This window comes from Pleurodeles waltl, chromosome 2_1 (genome assembly GCF_031143425.1).
Source record: "Pleurodeles waltl isolate 20211129_DDA chromosome 2_1, aPleWal1.hap1.20221129, whole genome shotgun sequence".
Lineage (NCBI taxonomy): Eukaryota > Metazoa > Chordata > Amphibia > Caudata > Salamandridae > Pleurodeles > Pleurodeles waltl.
Genome location: NC_090438.1, coordinates 757893687 through 757916044, shown reverse-complemented (window position 1 = coordinate 757916044; position 22358 = coordinate 757893687). Strand labels below are relative to the sequence as shown.

General features: G+C 42.5%; 1 protein-coding gene across 4 annotated transcripts in view; it reads left to right on the top strand.

Moving 5' to 3' along the window:
• The window catches only part of EXOC2 (exocyst complex component 2), a 1213422-nt gene that overhangs the window by 606692 nt on the left and 584372 nt on the right, over positions 1 to 22358 (top strand). For all 4 annotated transcript variants that reach the window (XM_069217791.1, XM_069217808.1, XM_069217816.1 and 1 more), the window contains 2 exons: positions 14574 to 14642; positions 14750 to 14907. In XM_069217791.1, the coding sequence (XP_069073892.1) occupies positions 14574 to 14642; positions 14750 to 14907 (227 nt within the window). The remainder of the gene's footprint in view (positions 1 to 14573; positions 14643 to 14749; positions 14908 to 22358) is intronic.

Genomic DNA, 22358 nt, shown 5'->3' with positions numbered 1-22358 from the left:
ACTAGATCTCAGAACATTAAATACCTACATCAAATCAGACCACTTTCACATGGTTACTCTACAAGACGTAATCCCACTGCTCAAACAACAAGACTACATGACAACACTAGACCTAAAGGATGCATATTTCCATATACCAATACATCCTTCCCACAGAAAATACCTAAGGTTTGTATTCCAAGGGATACATTACCAATTCAAAGTGTTGCCATTCGGAATAACAACTGCGCCAAGAGTTTTTACAAAATGCTTAGCAGTAGTAGCTGCACATATCAGAAGTCAGCAAATACATGTGTTCCCATACCTAGACGATTGGTTAATCAAAACCAATACGCTAAAACGGTGTTCAAAACACACAAAATATGTCATAGAAATCCTACACAAACTAGGTTTCTCAATCAACTACGCAAAGTCACACCTGCAGCCGTGTCAAACACAGCAATACTTAGGAGCAACAATCAACACAGCAAAAGGGATTGCTACTCCATTCCACAAAGAGTACAAACATTTCACAATGTAATACAGGCCTTTGTATCCAAAACAAAGATTACAAGTCAAAATAATAATGAAACTACTAGGCATGATGTCCTCATGCATAGCCATTGTCCCAAATGCAAGGTTACACATGCGGCCCTTACAACAGTGCCTAGCATCACAATGGTCACAAGCACAGGGTCAGCTTCTAGATCTGGTGTTGATAGACCGCCAAACATACATCTCGCTTCAATGGTGGAACAGTATAAATTTAAACCAAGGGCGTCCTTTCCAAGACCCAGTGCCACAATACGTGATAACAGATGCTTCCATGACAGGGTGGGGAGCACACCTCAATCAACACAGCATCCAAGGACAATGGGACATACAGCAAAAACAGTTTCACATAAATCACCTAGAACTGTTAGCGGTATTTCTAGCGCTGAAAGCATTTCAACCCATAATAACCCACAAATACATTCTTGTCAAAACAGACAACATGACAACAATGTATTACCTAAACAAACAAGGCGGGACACACTCAACACAGTTGTGTCTCCTAACACAGAAAATATGGCATTGGGCGATTCACAACCACATTCGCCTAATAGCACAATTTATTCCAGGAATTCAGAATCAGTTAGCAGACAATCTCTCATGGGATCACCAACAGATCCACGAATGGGAGATTCACCCCCAAATACTGAACACTTACTTCCAAATTTGGGGAACACCACAAATAGATCTATTTGCAACAAAGGAAAACTCAAAATGCCAAAACTTCGCATCCAGGTACCCACAACATCAGTCTCAGGGCAATGCGCTATGGATGAACCGGTCAAGGATATTTGCGTACGCTTTTCCCCCTCTCCCACTCCTTCCATATCTAGTAAACAAGTTGAGTCAAAACAAACTCAAACTCATACTAATAGCACCAACATGGGCAAGGCAACCTTGGTACACAACACTACTAGACCTGTCAGTAGTACCTCATGTCAAACTACCAAACAGACCAGATCTGTTAACACAACACAAACAACAGATCAGGCATCCAAATCCAGCATCGCTGAATCTAGCAATTTGGCTCCTGAAATCATAGAATTCGGACACTTAGACCTCACACAAGAATGTATGGAGGTCATAAAACAGGCTAGAAAGCCTACCACTAGACACTGCTATGCAAATAAGTGGAAAAGATTTGTTTATTACTGCCATAATAATCAAATTCAACCCTTACACGCATCTACAAAAGATATAGGTGGTCATTCTAACCCTGGCGGTAAAAACCGCCAGGGCGAATGACCGCGGTAGCACCGCCAACAGGCTGGCGGTGCACCGCTGGGCATTCTGACCGCGGCGGTTCAGCCGCGGCCAGAAACGGAAAGTCGGCGGTGTACCGCCGACTTTCCGCTGCCCTTGAGAAGCCTCCATGGCGGCGGAGCGCGCTCCGCCGCCATGGGGATTCTGACACCCCCTACCGCCATCCTGTTCCTGGCGGGTCTCCCGCCAGGAACAGGATGGCGGTAGGGGGTGCCGCGGGGCCCCTGGGGACCCCAAAAAGAATTTCAGTGTCTGCCTAGCAGACACTGAAATTTGCGACGGGTGCTACTGCACCCGTCGCACTCCAGCAACTCCGCCGGCTCCATTCGGAGCCTGCTTCATCGTTGCTGGGTCTTTCCCGCTGTGCTGGCGGGCGGCCTTTTGGCGGTCGCCCGCCAGCACAGCGGGAAAGCCAGAATGACCGCCGCGGTCTTGTGACCGCGGTGCGGTCATTTGGCGGTAACCGCATGGCGGGCGGCGACCGCCGCCCGCCGCGGTTAGAATCACCGCCATAGTAGGATACTTACTACATTTGCAAAAAGCAAAACTAGCCTTCTCTTCCATAAAAATACATCTTACTGCAATTTCAGCTTATCTGCAAATTACGCACTCAACTTCATTATTTAGGATACCAGTCATAAAAGCGTTTATGGAAGGCCTAAAGAGAATTATACCACCAAGAACGCCACCAGTTCCTTCATGGAACCTCAACATTGTCTTAACACGACTCATGGGTCCACCTTTTGAGCCCATGCACTCTTGTGAAATGCAATACTTAACGTGGAAAGTTGCATTTTTAATTGCCATCACATCTCTAAGAAGAGTGAGTGAAATTCAAGCTTTTACCATTCAAGAACCATTTATTCAAATACACAAAAATAAAGTTGTTCTACGAACAAATCCTAAATTTTTACCAAAAGTAATCTCACCGTTCCACATGAATCAAACGGTAGAATTACCAGTGTTCTTCCCACAGCCAGATTCTGTAGCTGAAAGAGCACTACATACATTAGACATCAAAAGAGCACTAATGTACTACATTGACAGAACAAATCTAATTCGAAAGATAAAACAACTATTTATTGCCTTTCAAAAACCTCATACAGGAAATCCAATTTCAAAACAAGGCATTACTAGATGGATAGTTAAGTGCATTCAAACCTGCTATCTTAAAGCTAAAAGAGAACTGCCTATTACGCCAAAGGCACACTCAACCAGAAAGAAAGGTGCTACCATGGCCTTTCTAGGAAATATTCCAATGAACGAAATATGTAAAGCAGCAACATGGTCTACGCCTCCTACATTTACCAAACACTACTGTGTAGATGTGTTAACTGCTCAACAAGCAACAGTAGGTCAAGCTGTACTAAGAACATTATTTCAAACTACTTCAACTCCTACAGGCTGAACCACCGCTTTTGGGGAGATAACTGCTTACTAGTCTATGCACAGCATGTGTATCTGCAGCTACACATGCCATCGAACGGAAAATGTCACTTACCCAGTGTACATCTGTTCGTGGCATTAGTTGCTGCAGATTCACATGCGCCCACTCGCCTCCCCGGGAGCCTGTAGCCATTTAGAAGTAGATCTTAAACATTTGTACATTTGTAAATATATTACTTTAAACTTCATTATGTACATACGCATTCACTCCATTGCATGGGCACTATTACTAGCATACACAACTCCTGCCTCACCCTCTGCGGGGAAAACAATCTAAGATTGAGTCGACGCCCATGCGCAATGGAGTCGAAATGGGAGGAGTCCCTCGGTCTCGTGACTCGAAAAGACTTCTTCGAAGAAAAACAACTTGTAACACTCCGAGCCCAACACCAGATGGCGGGATGTGCACAGCATGTGAATCTGCAGCAACTAATGCCACGAACAGATGTACACTGGGTAAGTGACATTTTCCACACACATATATATGTTCGAAGGCATGTGTAATTGCAGACACATGCTATGCATATTTCTTCCGTCATCTGGTGTTGGGCTTGGAGTGTTACAAGTTGTTTTTCTTCTAAGAAGTCTTTTCTCGATCACAGGATCGAGTGACTCCTCCTCTCGGTTCCATTGCGCATGGGCATTGACTCCATTGTTAGATTGTTTTCTTTTTGCCATCGGGTTCGGACGTGTTTCCTCTCGCTCCCAGATTTCGATTCGGAAAACCTTAGAAAACCTTCTTATTCGTTGGTATTGTTTCGATCACGCTTTCCATCTAGCATTGAACCGGTAGTACCGTCGGAACCTTCTTTTTCACCCTTCGGGGCGCGTGCGCCCAACTCGTGTCTATTTGGGCCTACTGCGTGGAAAGCCTGATGGATCGGGCTCCATTCTGATTCTGCCCTCGGTGCCATGCGAAGTACCCCTATACAGACCAACACTTGGTGTGTAATATGTGCATTTCTCCAGACCATCGGGAGGAAAATTGTGAGGCCTGTCGATCATTTCGTTCAAAGAAGACTCTCAGATCGCAGAACAGGAAGACTCGAAATGGCGTAGAAAAACAGTGAACATCTCAACATCACTGAAGAAGAGCAGGCGCAGGCAGCAGTCTCCATCCGAGACACAGACTCCAAACAGGAATAGGAGGACGACAGACCCTTCACAGCGGGACAGTATGTGAGTACGCCTGCCCCTGCACAAAAGACATTTAAAGGCCTTGTGTACACCACTGCTGGAAGGCCATGGTTCGGCCCGAAAAGACTGTGTCTGCGACTGTCCTTCGGGGTCGGTGCCGGAAAAGGCCACTCCTCCGTCTACTTCAAAGTCGAGTAAATCTGTCAAAGGCTCCATTTCGGATTCCAGTAAAAAAAGCCCATTCTTCGGAGTCGAAAATTCGGCAGTCGGCTTCGGAGCAGAGTCCTTCCACTGGAGTGAAAAAACAAACTTCAGAGCTGAAAAAATCTTCATATACAGAGGAATAAGGACTTTAAAAAGAATTGAGAGAAACTCACAAAACCTCTGAGGAAGAGCCTGACATTGAGCCAATTTTACAAATGATGGATGAGAGACAATCCAGAATACACATCCATAAAGAGACAGGAAGAATTGTCACTGCGCCTCCTTTAAAAAAAAAAAAAGCCGGCTTTCCATGAGGAACTGGAATCAGTACAGCCACCAGCAAAGGTGCAAAAACAAAGAGAAGCCAATACCTCTTCATACTTCTCCTCCTCCTCCTCATTATCCACAATTATCTGTCTCACCTCATACCAGCCCACCACCAATGCCTTCTCCAGCACATTCACTATATTCACAGGGAGATACACCAGACCCATGGGATCGTTATGACCCCGATCCCATCCCAGATAATGACCCAGATATTTACCCATCAAAACCATCTCCACCAGAAGACACCACTGCATACAACCAGGTCATATCCAGGGCAGCAGCCTGTCATGGGGTAACCATGCATTCAGAGTCGTTGGAACAAGATTTCTTATTTAATACACGATCTTCTACACATTCCAAGTACCAGTGTCTCCCAATGTTACCAGGCATGGTAAAACACACAGAACAAATGTTTAGCAACCCTGTAAAAGCTAGGATTATCACACCTAGAATCGATAAAGTATAAGCCTGCACCCTCTGATCCAGATTACATTACTCACCAGGTCCCTACAGATTCATTGGTGGTCAGTGCAACAAGAAAGAGGGCGAATAGCCAGTCTTCAGGAGATGCACCTTCTCCTAATAAGGAGAGCAGAACATTTGACGCAGCAGGAAAAAGAGTTGCTACACAGGCAGCAAATCTGTGAAAAATTGCAAATTCTAATGCACTTCTAGCTCGCTATGATAAGGCCCATTGGGATGAAATGCAGGATATACAGCATCTCCCAAAAGAGCACCAGAAGAGGGCACAGCAAGTAGTAGAAGAGGGACAAACCAATGCCATTAGTAATAATCAAATAAGATCTGCCCTTGATGCTGCTGATACAGCTGCAAGGAGCGTAAACACTGCCATCACAATCGGAAGACATGCATGGCTGCACTCCTCTGGTTTTAACCCAGAAATTCAACAGGCTGTCCTTAACATGTCTTTTGATAAAAAGCACCTCTTTGGCCCAGAAGTGGACACCTCTATTGAAAAACTGAGAAAGGACTTGGATACTGCGAAAGAAATGGGCGCTTTGTGCACCACCCCATATAGCGGTTCGCAGGCCACAGTTTCGAGGAGGTTTTAAACCACAATCCTCAGAGGCTTCCACCTCCCAAACACACCTACCACAACAAACCCAGTATCAACAGGGTGGGTTTAGAGGTCAGTACTTCAGAAATAGAGGTAAATTCCAAACCTCTAAACACACATCAACACAACCTAAATAGTGACTCCTTCCCTCCCTTCCACTCCACACATCTCCTGTGGGGGGAAGACAACAGCAGTTCCACTCACATTGGCAAAATATCACCACAGACAACTGGGTATTATCAATGATCTGCAATGGCTATTGCGTAGAATTGATATCCACCCCTCCAAACATTCTGCCAAGATATCACACACAAGTTGTCCCCTGAACTTACAGTTCTGTTACAACAAGAAGTACAATCTCTACAGTTCAAACAACCAATATAATTAGTTCCACAGTCCCAACAAGGAACAGGAGTATACTCACTTTACTTCCTAATTCCCCCAAAAGATGTCTCCCTCGGGCCCATATTAGACCTCAGGCCCCTCAATCTATACAGCTTGTCAGAGCGTTTTTACATGGTAACTCTGCAAGATGTTGTTCCACTACTGCAAAAACAAGACTTTATAACTGCTCTAGATCCCAAAGATGCGTATTTCCACACACCCATCCACCCAGCATACAGAAAATACCTCAGGTTTGTCATAACAGGAAAACACTACCAGTTCAAAGTGTTGCCATTTGGCATAATAGCTCCAAGGGTGTTCACAAAGTGTCTAGCTGTAGTAGCGGCATACTTAAGGAGACAACACATCCATGTCTTTCCAAATCTAGATGATTGGCTAATAAAATCAAGCAATCTTACACATTGCCAAAAACATACTTGTTGTGTGATAAAAGCTCTGCATGCACTAGGGTTTTCTATAAACTACCAAAAATCACACCTTCAACCAGCACAAGTACAACCGTGCCTAGGTGCTATCATAAATACTCAACTAGCTCTAGCGTATCCAATTATACAAAGGGTACAAGCTTTCCAAAATTTAACATCACTCATACAGCCAAATCAACAATACACTAAGATTTATCATGAAGATTCTAGGAATGATGGTATCTTGCATAGCAATAGTCCCACATGCAAGATTAAACATGAGGCCCTTACAACAGTGCTTTGCACAACAATGGTCACAAGCACATGGTCAACTTCAAGATCTAGTGTTGATGAACCGCCAAACACGTGTCCCTTCAATGGTGGAATCGCAGCAATTTAATGAAGGGGCGGTCGTTTCAAGACCCTGTATCTCAGGCCATAATTACAACAGATGCATTAATGATTGGTTGGGGAGCTCACCAAAACAATCAAACCATTCAAGGGCAATAGGATGTCAAACAGAAACAGCTATGCATAAACCACTTAGAATTATTAGCTGTGTTCCTTGCACTAAAAGCACTTCAACCTCTTCTCAAACAGAAGAATGTTCTTATAAAAACAGACATGACAACCATGTATTATCTCAACAGGGAGGGACACATTCATCTCAGCTGTCCCTTCTAGCCCAAACAATTTGGAAATGGGCAATTCACTATCCAATTCATCTACTAGCACAGTACATTCTAAGAATAGACAATCAGTTGGCAGATCTCCTCAGCAGAAATCACCAACAGACACACGAATGGGATATTCACTCCCAAGTACTTTAAAAGTGCTTTCAAAGGTGGGGAACACCAGACAGATCTATTCGCAACAAGCAAAAACACAAAATGCCAAAACTTCACATCTAGACACCCACATCCCCTATCCAAGGGCAATGCTCTATGGATCAATTGGTCAGGGATATTTGCTTACGCTTTTCCCCCTCTCCAACTCCTTCCATTTCTAGTCAACAAATTACATCAAACGTCACTCAACATGATATTCATAGCACCAACATGGGCATGCCAGCCTTGGTACACACCACTATTAGACCTATCTGTAGTACCTCACTCCAAACTCCCAAACAGACCAGATTTGTTAACAAAAAACACAGGTCAAATCAGGCATCCAAACCCCAGTGCTCTCAATCTAGCGATTCGGCTCCAGAAGTAATAGAATTTGGTTATTTAAATCTTCCATCTAAATGTATGGAAGTTATAAAACAAGCACAAAAATCTACTACTAAACAGTGCTACGCAAACAAGCGAAAAAGATTTGTCTACTATTGTCAACGTAAGACCACAAATACCACTTACAGCATCTATACAAAATATTGTATGCTATTTACTTCATTTACAGAAGTCATAGTTGGCTTTTTCATCCATAAAAATACACCTTACTGCAATATCTGCATACTTACTGTAGGAGGCTGGACTGGCTTGTAGTGAGTACCAAGGGGTACTTGCACCTTGCACCAGGCCCAGTTATCCCTTATTAGTGTATAGGGTGTCTAGCAGCATAGGCTGATAGATAATGGTAGTTTAGCAGAGCAGCTTAGGCTGAACTAGGAGACGAGTGAAGCTCCTACAGTACCACTAGTTTCATATGCACAATATCATAAGAAAACACAATACACAGTTATACTAAAAATAAAGGTACTTTATTTTTATGACAATATGCCAAAGTATCTTAGAGTGTACCCTCAGTGAGAGGATAGGAAATATACACAAGATATATATACACAATACCAAAAATATGCAGTATAGTCTTAGAAAACAGTGCAAACAATGTATAGTTACAGTAGGATGCAATGGGGACACATAGGGATAGGGGCAACACAAACCATATACTCCAAAAGTGGAATGCGAACCACGAATGGACCCCAAACCTATGTGACCTTGTAGAGGGTCGCTGGGACTATTAGAAAATAGTATGGGTTAGAAAAATAGCCCACCCCAAGACCCTGAAAAGTGAGTGCAAAGTGCACTAAAGTTCCCCAAAGGACATAGAAGTCGTGATAGGGGAATTCTGCAGGAAAGACACAAACCAGCAATGCAACAACAATGGATTTCCAGTCGAGGGTACCTGTGGAACAAGGGGACCAAGTCCAAAAGTCACAAGCAAGTCGGAGATGGGCAGATGCCCAGGAAATGCCAGCTGTGGATGCAAAGAAGCTGCTACTGGACAGTAGAAGCTGAAGGTTCTGCAGGAACGACAAGGGCTAGAGACTTCCCCTTTGGAGGATGGATCCCCCACGCCGTGGAGAGTCGTGCAGAAGTGTTTTCCTGAAGAAAAACCGCCAACAAGCCTTGCTAGCTGCAAATCGTGCGGCTGCTGTGGCCCAGGATGTCGCAAATTGCGTCTGGGGACAGAGGGGGTGTCGAGCAAGACAAGGAGCCCTCTCAGAAGCAGGCAGCACCCGCAGAAGTGCCGGAACAGGCACTACGAAGATGCGTGAAACGGTGCTCACCCGAAGTCGCACAAAGGAGTCTCACGTCGCCGGAGGACAACTTAGGAAGTCGTGCAATGCAGGTTAGAGTGCCGTGGACCCAGGCTGGCCTGTGCACAAAGGATTTCCGCCGGAAGTGCACGGAGGCCGGAGTAGCTGCAAAAGTCGCGGTTCCCAGCAATGCAGTCTGGCGTGGGGAGGCAATGACTTACCTCCCCCAAACTTGGACTGAAGAGTCACTGGACTGTGGGAGTCACTTGGACAGAGTTTCTGGATTCAAGGGACCTCGCTCGTCGTGCTGAGAGGAGACCCAGGTTACCGGTGATGCAGTTCTTTGGTGCCTGCGGTTGCAGGGGGACGATTCCGTTGACCCACGGGAGATTTCTTCGGAGCTTCTAGTGCAGAGAGGAGGCAGACTACCCCCACAGCATGCACCACCAGGAAAACAGTCGAGAAGGCGGCAGGATCAGCGTTACAGTAGTCGTCTTTGCTACTTTGTTGCAGTTTTGCAGGCTTCCAGCGCGGTCAGCAGTCGATTCCTTGGCAGAAGGTCAAGAGAGAGATGCAGAGGAACTCGGATGAGCTCTTGCATTCGTTATCTAAGGAATCCCCAGAGACAGAGACCCTAAATAGCCAGAAAAGAGGGTTTGGCTACCTAGGAGAGAGGATAGGCTAGCTACACCTGAAGGAGCCTATCAGAAGGAGTCTCTGACGTCACCTGGTGGCACTGGCCACTCAGAGCAGTCCAGTGTGCCAGCAGCACCTCTATTTCCAAGATGGCAGAGGTCTGGAGCACACTGGAGGAGCTCTGGACACCTGTCTGAGGGGTTGGCAGCAGCAGCAGCTGCAGTGAAACCCTGGGAAAGGCAGTTTGGCAGTACCAGGGTCTGTGCTACAGACCACTGGGATCATGGAATTGTGCCAACTATGCCAGGATGGCATAGAGGGGGCAATTCCATGATCATAGACATGTTACATGGCCATATTCGGAGTTACCATTGTGAAGCTACATATAGGTAGTGACCTATATGTAGTGCACGCGTGTAATGGTGTCCCCGCACTCACAAAGTCCGGGGAATTGGCCCTGAACAATGTGGGAGCACCTTGGCTAGTGCCAGGGTGCCCTCACACTAAGTAACTTTGCACCTAACCTTTACCAGGTAAAGGTTAGACATATAGGTGACTTATAAGTTACTTAAGTGCAGTGTAAAATGGCTGTGAAATAACGTGGATGTTATTTCACTCAGGCTGCAGTGGCAGGCCTGTGTAAGAATTGTCAGAGCTCCCTATGGGTGGCAAAAGAAATGCTGCAGCCCATAGGGATCTCCTGGAACCCCAATACCCTGGGTACCTCAGTACCATATACTAGGGAATTATAAGGGTGTTCCACTAAGCCAATGTAAATTGGTAAAAATTGGTCACTAGCCTGTTAGTGACAATTTGTACAGATAGAGCATAACCACTGAGGTTCTGGTTAGCAGAGCCTCAGTGAGACAGTTAGGCATCATACAGGGAACACATACATATAGGCCACAAACGTATGAGCACTGGGGTCCTGACTAGCAGGGTCCCAGTGACACATAACAAACATACTGCAAACATAGGGTTTTCACTATGAGCACTGGGCCCTGGCTAGCAGGATCCCAGTGAGACAGTGAAAACACCCTGACATACACTCACAAACAGGCCAAAAGTGGGGGTAACAAGGCTAGAAAGAGGCTACTTTCTCACACTTACAAACTATTCAACATACTCCTCCATTCTGACTTCCTGTTATCAAAGCCTTCATGGAAGGATTAAAATGCATCATTCCACCTAGAACATCACCTGTTCCATCATGGAATTTAAATACTGTACTTACCAGACTCCTGGGACCACCTTTTGAACCCATGCACTCTTGCCAAATTCAGTTTTTAACATGGAAGATCACCATCCTTGTGGCTATTCTTTAAGAAGAGTTAGTGAAATACAAGCATTCTCTCTTGAAGAACCTTTTTTCCAAGTGCACAAACATAAGGTTGTACTAAGAACAAATCCAAAATTTCTACCAAAAGTAGTATCTCCTTTTCACATCAAACAGTGGAATTGCTAGTCTTCTTTCCACAGCCTGATTATGTGGCAGAAAGAGCTCTTCATACCCTAGATCTCAAAAGAGCTCTTATGTACTGCATAGACAGTACAAAACATTTTAGGAAAACAAAACAACTTTCTGTTGCTTTCCAACAACCACATACAGGCAATCCAATATCAAAACAAGGTATAGCAAGATGGATTGTTAGATGTATACAAACATGTTATATCAAAGCAAAAAGACAACGTTTAAGCACTACTTAAGCACGTTCTACAAGAAAGAAGGGTGCAACAATGGCTTTTTTTTAGGAAACATACCAATGGTTGACATATGTAAAGCAGCTACATGGTCAACCCCTCATACATTTACAAAACACTACTGTGTTGATGTATTCTCACAGTAACAAGCCACTGTAGGCCAAGCTGTCTTAAAGACGTTATTCCAAACAACTTCAATTCCTACAGGCTAGCCACCGCTTTTTGGGAGGACTACCTGCTTTGTAGTCTATGCATAGCATGTGTTTCTGCAGCTACACATGCCATTGAAAGGAAAATGTCACTTACCCAGTGTACATCTGTTCATGGCATGTAGTGCTGCAGATTCACATGCACCCTCCTTCCTCCCCGAAAGGCTGTAGTTGCTTAAGTTTCTAACATTTGTACATATGTATATACATTTACATTTGCATGGACATCGCTTTTATTTTCTATACTCTATCACTCCTTTCTTCGCCCTCTGTGGGAAAACAATCTAACAATGGAGTCGATGCGCATGCGCAATGGAACCGTGAAGAGGAGTCCCTCGATCCCGTGACTCTGAAAAGACTCCTTCGAAGAAAAACAACTTGTAACACTCCGAGCCCAACACTAGATGTCGGAAGGGATATGAATAGCATGGAAATCTGCAGCACTACATGCCACGAACAGATGTACACTGGGTAAGTGACGAGAAATAGTAATTGGACTGTTACTGCTTAGTCATGATGTGATCTTTTAAAAGGTACACATTTAGCTCTTTTCTAAATTGACAAACTGTTAGGGCAATCCTTATTGATACTGGGATGTTTATTTCAAATCCTGAGTGCATAAATGGAAAAGTCCTGCTGTCTTGTATTTTTTTCTTTTATACACTTCTTAGTCTCAGTCCGAAGATGTTCTGACTGCGTGTGTGCCGAGAGCCACCAGAGATGAGAGCTTGTCTGCAAGTTAAGTGGGGGTGTCCTGGTCATGATGGCTTTGTAAAATGATGCAGCTGTTTTTGAAGATGGTCCACTTGGCAAGGGGAGCCGTGCATGAGAAAAGCTGTGGCATTGTATGTTGCCCTCAAGGGGTGGCAGTATGAAATCTGTGAGGCCATGGGGCAGGGATTTACTACCATCCAGATGCAAGAGTAGGATGCTGTATTTTTTTTTTTTTTTTTTTTGGACAGTGTGTCCCTTGAGGGTTAAGTTGGTTGGTGTCCAAGGTGAATCCAAGTGACTTGGCATTCGGTGAAAGTTGGGGTTCAGCGCTATCAAGGTTCATGTCATTGAGACAGTTTTGTATGATTTCTTGTTTTTTGTCCTTGAGAAATACCAAGAATTCTGTCTTGGTTGGGTTGAGCTTGAGCTTCAGGTGGGCACTGGACATCAGGGTTCGGATGAAGTGCAGGCTGTGTTTGAGGTATTACATGTCTGGAGCAGAGGAGGCTTTCAAGTAGAGTTGTGTATCGTCGGCATATTGATGAATCTTGATGCTGTTTTCTGAGAGTCTAGCCTCCAGGGTCTTCATGTAGAGGTTGATGATGACAGGTTACTGTACCTCTGGGGGACTACACAGGTGACTGGTTATTTTGGGACTTTGAGATGGCCTATGTGGACAGAATGGTGTTGGTTGGAAAGTTAGGAGAAGAACCAGTGGAGGACATTTCCAGCGAATCCCATTGAAGATTCCAGAGTGAGGCTCAGGATTGGATGGTTAACTATTTCAAAAGCAGCTGAGAGGTCCAGCAATATCAGGAGACAGGGGACATCTTCATTTGAGGTCGTGTGAAGGTAATCCTACAGGAAATGGTTAGTGTGATTCTGGAGTTGAGTATTGAACTTGTTTAATTAGCTCATCAATAAAGGATAGATGAGTGATGGGCATGTAGTTGGCAAGTTCTCCAGGGTCTCATGTAGGGTCCTCTAGGAGTGGTAGAATCTGGCCTGTCTTGAGAGATTGTGGGAAGATGTCTTGAGTTGAGGGGGCAGTGACAGTGGTGAGTAGCAGAGAGAGAATGTTCCCGAAGGCAGCTTTGATGAAGGCCAAGGGTAAAACATAATTTTCATAGGAAGAGGCTTTTAGAGAGTTGAGTTTGTAAGCAATATCTGGGAAACAGGGCTTAGAAGGATGACCATTATGGGAATCCCCAAGAGAGGCCGGGCGTAAGAGGACACACAGACTTGGTGGTGTTAGATGTGCTTTCCGATCTTCCTTATTTTTTTTTTTTACTAAAGAAGAGGTTGATGGCATTGCACTTGTCTGTGGAGTGTGCGATAGTTGGGCCAGGCACTGGTCTGATGCAGTGCTTGATTGTTTTGAAAGTGTTCTGCATCTGCTGTTAGCTTCATTGATGGTGTTGGCATAGTACTTTGCTTTGGCTGATAAAATGAACCGTCTGCTTGTTGCGTAGAGGGTCTTCAGTATCGAAGTCATCAAAAGTTCTGTTTTTCATCTTTTTTCTCTATCCTGTCTTTGGATGAAGTGTTTCAGTGAGGCCTTTAGAGTCCTAGGGTGCTGACGGTTTTGATTTGCTTTGCATGTTTTCTTTGGACTCTCATTGCTTTCCTGTTCTGTCAGATACAATCTTTGCAACTTCCTTCTCAAAGTTTAAAGGGTCTGATAAACTACCTGAAAGCATGTTCCACTGGAATAATATAACAGTTTCTTTTCATTAGAGGATAGACTCCACCCCTGGTCATTAACTAACTAGAAGTGACCTTCCTTGAGTAACCTAGCTGAAACAGTGAAAGGAATGTTAATCAGGATTACTTTATGCAGTAACTTGCAATCAGTTGACGTTCACTGACATTTTTACCGTTACTTAATTGTATTTACAGTTTTTTTACTTCTATATTTTTTTGTATTCCTCATCTAAAAGACGGGTTCTCTTTAAAAGCATTGTGCCGCTTAAAGATTGTGGTTTTGGTAAAATGATATGTACTTTTTTCATTTTGTATTTTCATGTTTTTGACAGACTGCAGAAAAATCTGGTCAGATTGAAAGATCAAAGAAGAATGCGCGACAAAGACAAAGTGATTTCAAGGTGAGCAATGGCCAAAGGAACACAGTGTATTCCAGCTCAGAGTTTTTTGTTTTCCATGGGAGTTCCTTTGTTTTGTTGCTAAATTCTCCTTGGTTTTGTTTTTATAGAAAATGATACAAGAAGTGATGCAGTCCCTTGTTAAACTTATCCGGGGGGCTTTGTTGCCTTCTAGCTTGGTTGAAGGAGAGCTCAGACAGTATGGAGGCTGGGAGATGAAAGCTGAACTGTCTGGGCTTTGGCTAACTCATTCTGTTCAAACTATTCGGTATGTTTAAAAAAAAAAAAAACTTGAAGAACACAACCTGTCCAAATAAGTGTTGGAATTTTGTTCATGCAGCAGTTCCTTTTCATTTTAGTTGATCCGAATCTTTTTAAAGTAGCAATGTTAAAGTGGATTGATTTTTGTAATGTTTAATTGAATGGTATAAAATCTTAATATACTCCTTTAGAGGTTTGAGGGTAAATCTTGAGGTAATAGCCTTGAGGGTAACTTTAATGATGAGCACTGCATCTGCATTGAACATTAACTGCAAATCTGTCAGCAGCAAGGCACAGTAAAAGTGTTACTGCCCGGTGTTCTGATTCCCACCAGCACTTTGCTGCTTGAAACTATCAATGCCACAAATGTGGGTCACTTCTGTATTACTGGTGTAGTACCACATAATTCTACTCAGTTTATAGAACTAGTAAGTATGTGCGTCAATGGGGTGGCTGCATTTTTTTGCCAGACCACCCTAACCACAGGGCCCTAAACAAGGTATGCCTTCTAAAAATACTAACAATTAGGCTCACTGTTAATGTTTTGGAATCTCAGACTGTCTTACTTGTGAACTATTATTAAAGTTCTTACCTGATTTTTCAGTGAGATCTAGGTAATTGGAACATTGCTGTAAAGTACGAAAACCAGATCTCAGGAGCTTAAAGGTGAGGCTGGTTGAGAAAAGAGGATACATGCCTGTCAGTGCCTGAAGAAAGGTGTGAGAAGTAGTCTGTTGAACATGTGATACTGCTCCGTGATGGTGAACATTAGCTCACCTGACCCATAGATCATGTGAAATGTTAGAAGTTTTCTGATTGTGACTTACTAAAGTGATATAGTTGATCATGAACAGAACTTGTTTGTAGCTGGATGATCCATTAATGAATTATGAGAACACTTAAGAAGTTGATCTTATATATAGAACTTGCTCTCATTACATAGTTTTCTTAATTAGACTAGACCTAAGTGAAGCCCAATATATGGCAAATAGAGCCCTTTCATTCCAAATTACAACTCCCATTCCAGGTTGAAACATCTCATTTAATATTTGGTTTGTAATTGTAATTTAAGATTGAAGTTGTATAAGTTTACTCACACCATTTGAATTAGAAAGTTTTATAAGCACACTGATGCCCTTCATCAAAGCAGGCTACTTGACAAAGAGCCATGATCTAAGCCCTTAGCAAAATGTCATGGCTTTGGAGTATTGCTTACTTACAAGAGGGAGTTTGTGCATTATCATAGTTCATTAAAGATTCTACCTAATCTAAGAAGACTGATGTGCCCATACAAAGCGAACATGATCAGTACCCATTTATTGCTCTCTGTTGCCATTTTGTCTCATCTTCTGCACTATAAACTGTGACAAACTGTTAAATGGAAGTGGAAAGACAAAGCAGAAGGGTTGAATAAAGCAAGAGCCAGGGAGTGTGGAGCCCTTTGAGCTTTTTATCAGCTTGAGTTTAAAGCTAAAACATTGCATTAACTTGGTAGTGCTAATAAAATGCCAAGCTATTGTGGCAGGAGATACTCTCAGAGACCCCATTTGGACTCAACAGTCTCACAAAAGTGCAATATCTGAAAGTTCAGTTTTTCAAGAAAGTAAATAACTTAAATGCACATTGGAATGTCAGACTATACTCGTATTGGGAAAGTAGAATTTAGTGTCCTGCACTTGGGTAGGCACCTGCGCCTCTATAATCTATCTCCCCCTGGTTCCCACTGCCCCTTGGTGTAGGTGTTTCTTCCTTGATTCACGCCAGTCGTCTGAATACGGCTCAGATCCCCCTCCCCGTCTTTTATTTTATTATTTCCACAAAGTTTGTATTTATTTATACAGACAAAGACACTCAATCAAATATAATAGAGGGTTTGCATACACAGATCTATATTGTGTGAGGATGATTAATAAACATAGAAGTAAACAATCTTGAGAGCTGATTGATGTGAACTGTTTAAGGCATAAGCTGAAAACTTGCCTGTTAAGGTAGTTAGACATGTAGTAATAGGATATATATCTTGGATTGGTGTAAGGATTCAATTAAAGATATACTTCGATAGATCATGTTCAACTGTAAACATCATTTATTTAAGTTCAAGTTTAGCAAGTTTAGGATAAATGAAACAATAGGTAACCAGAAAATAATCAAGGAGTTGAGAGATGTGTATGAAGAATTTCTATTCAGTGAGAAGAACTTTAGTAGCAATGACTAAGAAGATTGAGAAGTGCTAGACCATTTTCATTAAAGGAAAGTGTCATGGACATACAATATGCCAGTTAATTGTTCAGCAATATCCTTCCAGTATGATCTTATTTGACTACAACTAGAGAACATAGGTTCTGCTGTTCTGGGAGTGGTGTCACAGTTCCTGCAGACATTTTTGTCGATTATTTTAAGTTTTGGTGTCAAGTGTCCAGTGTAGTAGATGCATCATAAAGAATTTAGAGTGTATTATTGAAGAGAATTTTATTTCGAAGGGCCTGCACACAGATAATGTTCTAGCATTCCACTAAGGGGAGTCTACGTTTAGAGAATCAAACTGTGTGGACAACTTTAGTTGTATATGGGGCTGAGTTTTTGAGATGAGGGGAGTTTGTGTATTTTTGAAGCAACATAACCAGTTGATTACCAAAGTGCAAGGAGAGAGATAATGTGTGGATGGTCAAATGGTCCCAATTTAGCCAGTTTTCCTTCGAGTTCCAAGAAATCATAGAAATTGAAATTATCCAGGTATAACCCTCCTTGAAATTCTGTGAATGATTGTGGGGTGGAGATGTTGTTATACATTTCTTTGATTAGGCATAGACCTTTGCTGGCCCTCTCTGATCCTTGGCTAGGTATCAATTCCACTTTATTTTTGGATTATTCCACAGTGAGATGAACCTAGATCTAGTAATCAGATTAGGCATGTGTTTATCAAGCTTTTACAATCCATGGATTGTATCTGTGAAAATGTGACATGAGTGTGTGATGGTAGACCGAGGGCGTGGGAAAAATGGAAGTGATATGATAGGGGGAGCATAGCAAGCATTCCAAATCTTTTCATCGAGGGTATGATGAGGTTGTGTTGTCCCCAGTTTTGTTATTTGCAACCACCTTGTGCGTATCCTAGCCTGAGGTTTTTATAGGCTATTCTAGCTCTATTCCCATTTCATAAGAAGGATGGTGTTATTTTATCGATGGTGGAAAAAAAAGGATGGTGAAATTTGAATAGGAAGCATGGACGTAATAACATTTATAATAATAGGTTTGATCACCGTCTCTAGAGTGTCCATCCTACCACACCAAGAGATGTGTTTGGGCGACCATGATGATCTCTTTAACTTTTTCTGTAGTTTGGGATCCTTTATGTTTGACTGATTCAGCTAAGCCATTGGTAAACCATATGCCAGAGTATTTGATGTATTTGGGTTGCCATTTGTGACCTGCCCCACCAACATCAGCATGTAAGGATTAAGAGAGAAAAAACCTATGTTTTATCTTTGTTAATGGTGTACCCTGACACTGTAGAAAACTGGTTGACAAAAATGATGGCTTACAAAACTTGATCTAAGAATATAAGGATATCATCAGCATATGCTGCTGTTTTATATAGGGTAGTGCCAAAAAGCCCTTTATCTCAGGCCAGTCAATCAAAAGTTGGATTAGTGGGCCGATGGACAGCAGAAAAAGTAGCTGGGATAAGGGACAGCCTTGTTGGGTGCTTTGGTGGAGGTGAAAAGGGGCCAAAAGAGTGCTATTGATTCTGATTCTTGCTATAAGATTGGCATAAAGTGCCATGGTCATTTTAATAAATAAGATACTTCAGTTATGTTTAGAGAGCACAGATTCCAGAAGGGGCCATGAGACCTTATTGAATGCTTTCTCTGCATTCAGGGATGTCGCTGCCTGCTTTAACAATAGTTCATCTTTTTCTGTGGCATGGCAGCGTGTGTATATTATCACTAACCAGTCTACCTTGGACAAAACCTTTTTATGAAATATGTATAAGTCTGGGTATTAGTTGTTCTAATCTTTTTGCTAAAATCTTCACATAAATTCTCGCTTCCATATTCAATAATGAAATCAGTCGGTAATTTTTGGGATTGGAGTAGTCTTTTCTGTCTTTCGAGATTACTACAATTGTGGTGTCTGCAGCGGTTCCCGGGACCTTAAACTGTTGAATGAAATTAAGAAAATCCTCCGGGAGGTGTATGATGTAGTTTATAAACATTGTATAAAATATTATAGGCAAACCATCAGGGCCTTGTGCTTTGCCAGAACCAATGGTTTTGATTGCCTCTAATATTACCTCTGTCTCTAGTGGGTCTGTTTAGTTTAATTTTTTCGGTGTCGGAAAGAGTTTTAATAGTTTGTTTAATAGTTCAAGATAATCCTTTTTGGTAATCTCTGTTTTTACATTAGTAAAGAGCAGTGTAGTTTTTTTAAATTTATTTAAAATGTCCTCAGTTTTAGTTTTCTGTGAGCCATCTGGGTCTTTGATATGGGAAATTAGCATGATGTTTTTGTTTAAATTTAAGAGTTATAGCTGACGCCTTCTCAGCTTTGTTGAGGTAAATGTTTTTTAGATTTTTACATGTGAACCCACAGATATGCTGTTTTACTAATGATAGTGTTGTGTTAGTATTCTAGTTGTTTAATATCATTTAAAAGACTGGAGTCTTTAGAATGTCGGCAATTTCACTTGTTTTGATGGAAGTAGCTAATTGCTTGAGGGCTTCTTTTATTTCTCTGTTTTTCCTGGCCATCCATTTCATAATTTGCCCCCTGATGGAGCATTTGAATGCATCCCATAAAGTTAATGGGGATGTCACTGAGTTTGTATTGTCTGAGAAAAATAGTTCTATTTTTCTTCTCTAGTACTTGTGTATCTGATTCCTTGTCTGGAATTTGAGTTCATCTGCCATATTGAGTTCTTCACGGTGGGCATATTAAGAATCATGATAAAGATTGCAGCATGATCTTATATAGTTATGGGTTGGAATGTTGCTTTTGTTTTAGATTGTAATAGGGTGGAGTCTAATAGAGCATAGTGGATGCAGGAGTAACTTGAGTGGGGAGTGGAAAGGAAAGTGAAGTCTATCCTTCCTCCAAATTTCTGACAGACTATAAGAAGTGCAGATTTAATATTTGTTATGTGCTTGTGGAGGTCTGTACTTAAATGATGAATGCCAATCTAGAATAATATCTATTGGGAGATTGAAGTTTTCCCCAAAAACCATTTGTGCATCCATTGGGATTGTCGCTCATTGCTGGTCTTTGCCGGCTTCAAAGCAGGTTACGTCTGCTACCCATCTTTTTCTAAGGGACATTGGTTGCCTAAATCCAATTCTGATTTCTTGCAGGAAGACTACCTTGCCCTTCAGGTCATTACAGTAATCTGATATTTTCCTCCTCTTGCTCATCCCTTTTGTGTTTAGTGTTAATATCTTAGAAGACATTGGTACCCTATTTAAAAAGTAGGTACACGTGTTGTGAAAGAGACCATATTTAATAAAAGCAGCACACTGAGTGTGCATCATGTGATACGACCTTGATTCCCACCTTGAGGAAATCTCTGAAAGATGAGGTAAGTGGGGCAAGACTATGTAGGGAACAGCCAGTTAACAAGCACCCACTGTATCCAGCGCTTGAGGGATGTGTAAGTGATTAGAAACCTCTTAGGGGGAACACATATAGTGAAATAGACTCTGGTGACAACAAAGTGCTCGGGGAGTCAATATTGACAGGAAGGCCTCAAAATTGAGGAACATTTTAAACAGTATGATTATGTCAGTAACTAGAAAAATAGTGACAAGAAACAGTAATCATCCTAGAGACAGTTATCTTTCTCATCATAGGGAGCCAAGGCATCATTCATTTATTATTAATCACCTACATTGGTTGTGTAGCGGAAAGTGAGACCAAAGTTCTTCTCTTCAAGTGTAGGGTCAGTTATCTGTGCCTCATCCTGGTGCATTGTTTGGTGAAGAGTCTGGTTCCATATTGGACTCTGATTTATTGTCTAATCAAGTGGTGAGTTCCTTGGAGTCTGAAGAGACTTTGGTTTGGCCCTTTGAAGTTAATCTTGAATTTTGAGGAACAAGCAAAATAATTTTCGATGGCAGTGTTAGTTAGTATCTTTTGGAGAGACAGGAAGTCTTTTCTCTTGAGAACTGTATCTCTGGGAAATAGAGATCCTGTGACCCTGCCACATCCCCGCTTTGATTTTTCTCATGTGGGCTAAGATTAGTTTTGTGTGTTGATGGTGCAAAGGCCTGAAGATCATTGGATGTGGAGCCGGTGCGTGTTTGAGTTTGTGTGTGGGAACTCTATGGGCCCTTTCAATTTCAAAATCCTTGGTGAATCTGATTTGCAGGGTGTCCAGGATCAATTTAACTAAGAAGTCAATCTGCAATGGGTCCCTATTCTCTGTGTCTTCTGGCAAGCTAAAAAATGAAGGTTGCTTCTTATGTTATGATCCTCAAGCTCGGTTATCTCGTCAGCCAGAGATTTCTCCAATCCATGGAGTATTTTAGATTGAACATTGTTATGGTCCTCTACAGAGTTAAATCTGGTTTCAGCATTCGATTTTCATGTAGTGAGATCTTTGAGGGCATTGCAGATGCCAGCATCTTCAATCTGGATCAATGTTTGTTTTGGTATTTGTGCTATACCATGTACTGTATTACGTTTTTTAAATGATAACGTACAGTGCAGATTTTGATTTATCTTTAACCAGAGATTCCAGTGTTAGAGGTTCTTGTTTGGAGAGTTTAAATGTTGCCTTCTTTTCTTTATCTTTGGATTAGAGGTCTTTGTCTTCAGCCATAGTGGGAGACCAATGTGCTGAGAATGCCTGGTTGCCTCCGATTGCCAGCGCTTCAGGTGCTCCCCATGAGACTCTGTCACCCTCTAGGCTCCTGGGGCCTGCGCCACCACCATGGAAGATGTGCAAGCACAAGAACATTGCTGTCCTGGACTCTATGGTACGCCTGCTATGTATGGGGGCACCTCCACTTCAAATGCTCCCCATAAATCGATTGTGGTACCCGTATATACACTGCACGCTTGCCAGAGCTCAGCAGGGAGCTGCCCTCTTGCTTATGATCCAGATTTCACCCTCTCAGATCACCTCCCATTAAAGTATTTGTTTTCCGTTTTTTTTTTTTTTTTTTTACAGTTCATTAGTTTTGGTTTCCATAAGGTTCATTTGCTTAGTTCCTACCTCCTGTGGTGAACAGTTTTTTTGGGTAGCTATCTGGCTTCACCTGAGTGAGCATAGCGTCTCTTCCCCCTCTTACAGGAGGGTACTCACTGGCAGCTATGTCGAGGGTATTCGACTGGGCTACTGGCACCTGACAGGCTGACACATCTTCAGCATTCCTCCTTCGGAACATTTCTGTTTGTTGCTGGTGGCTCTTGTGCTGGCCAGGATGGCAATCTGCATGGAAGGCTTGATTTCAGCGCAGAACA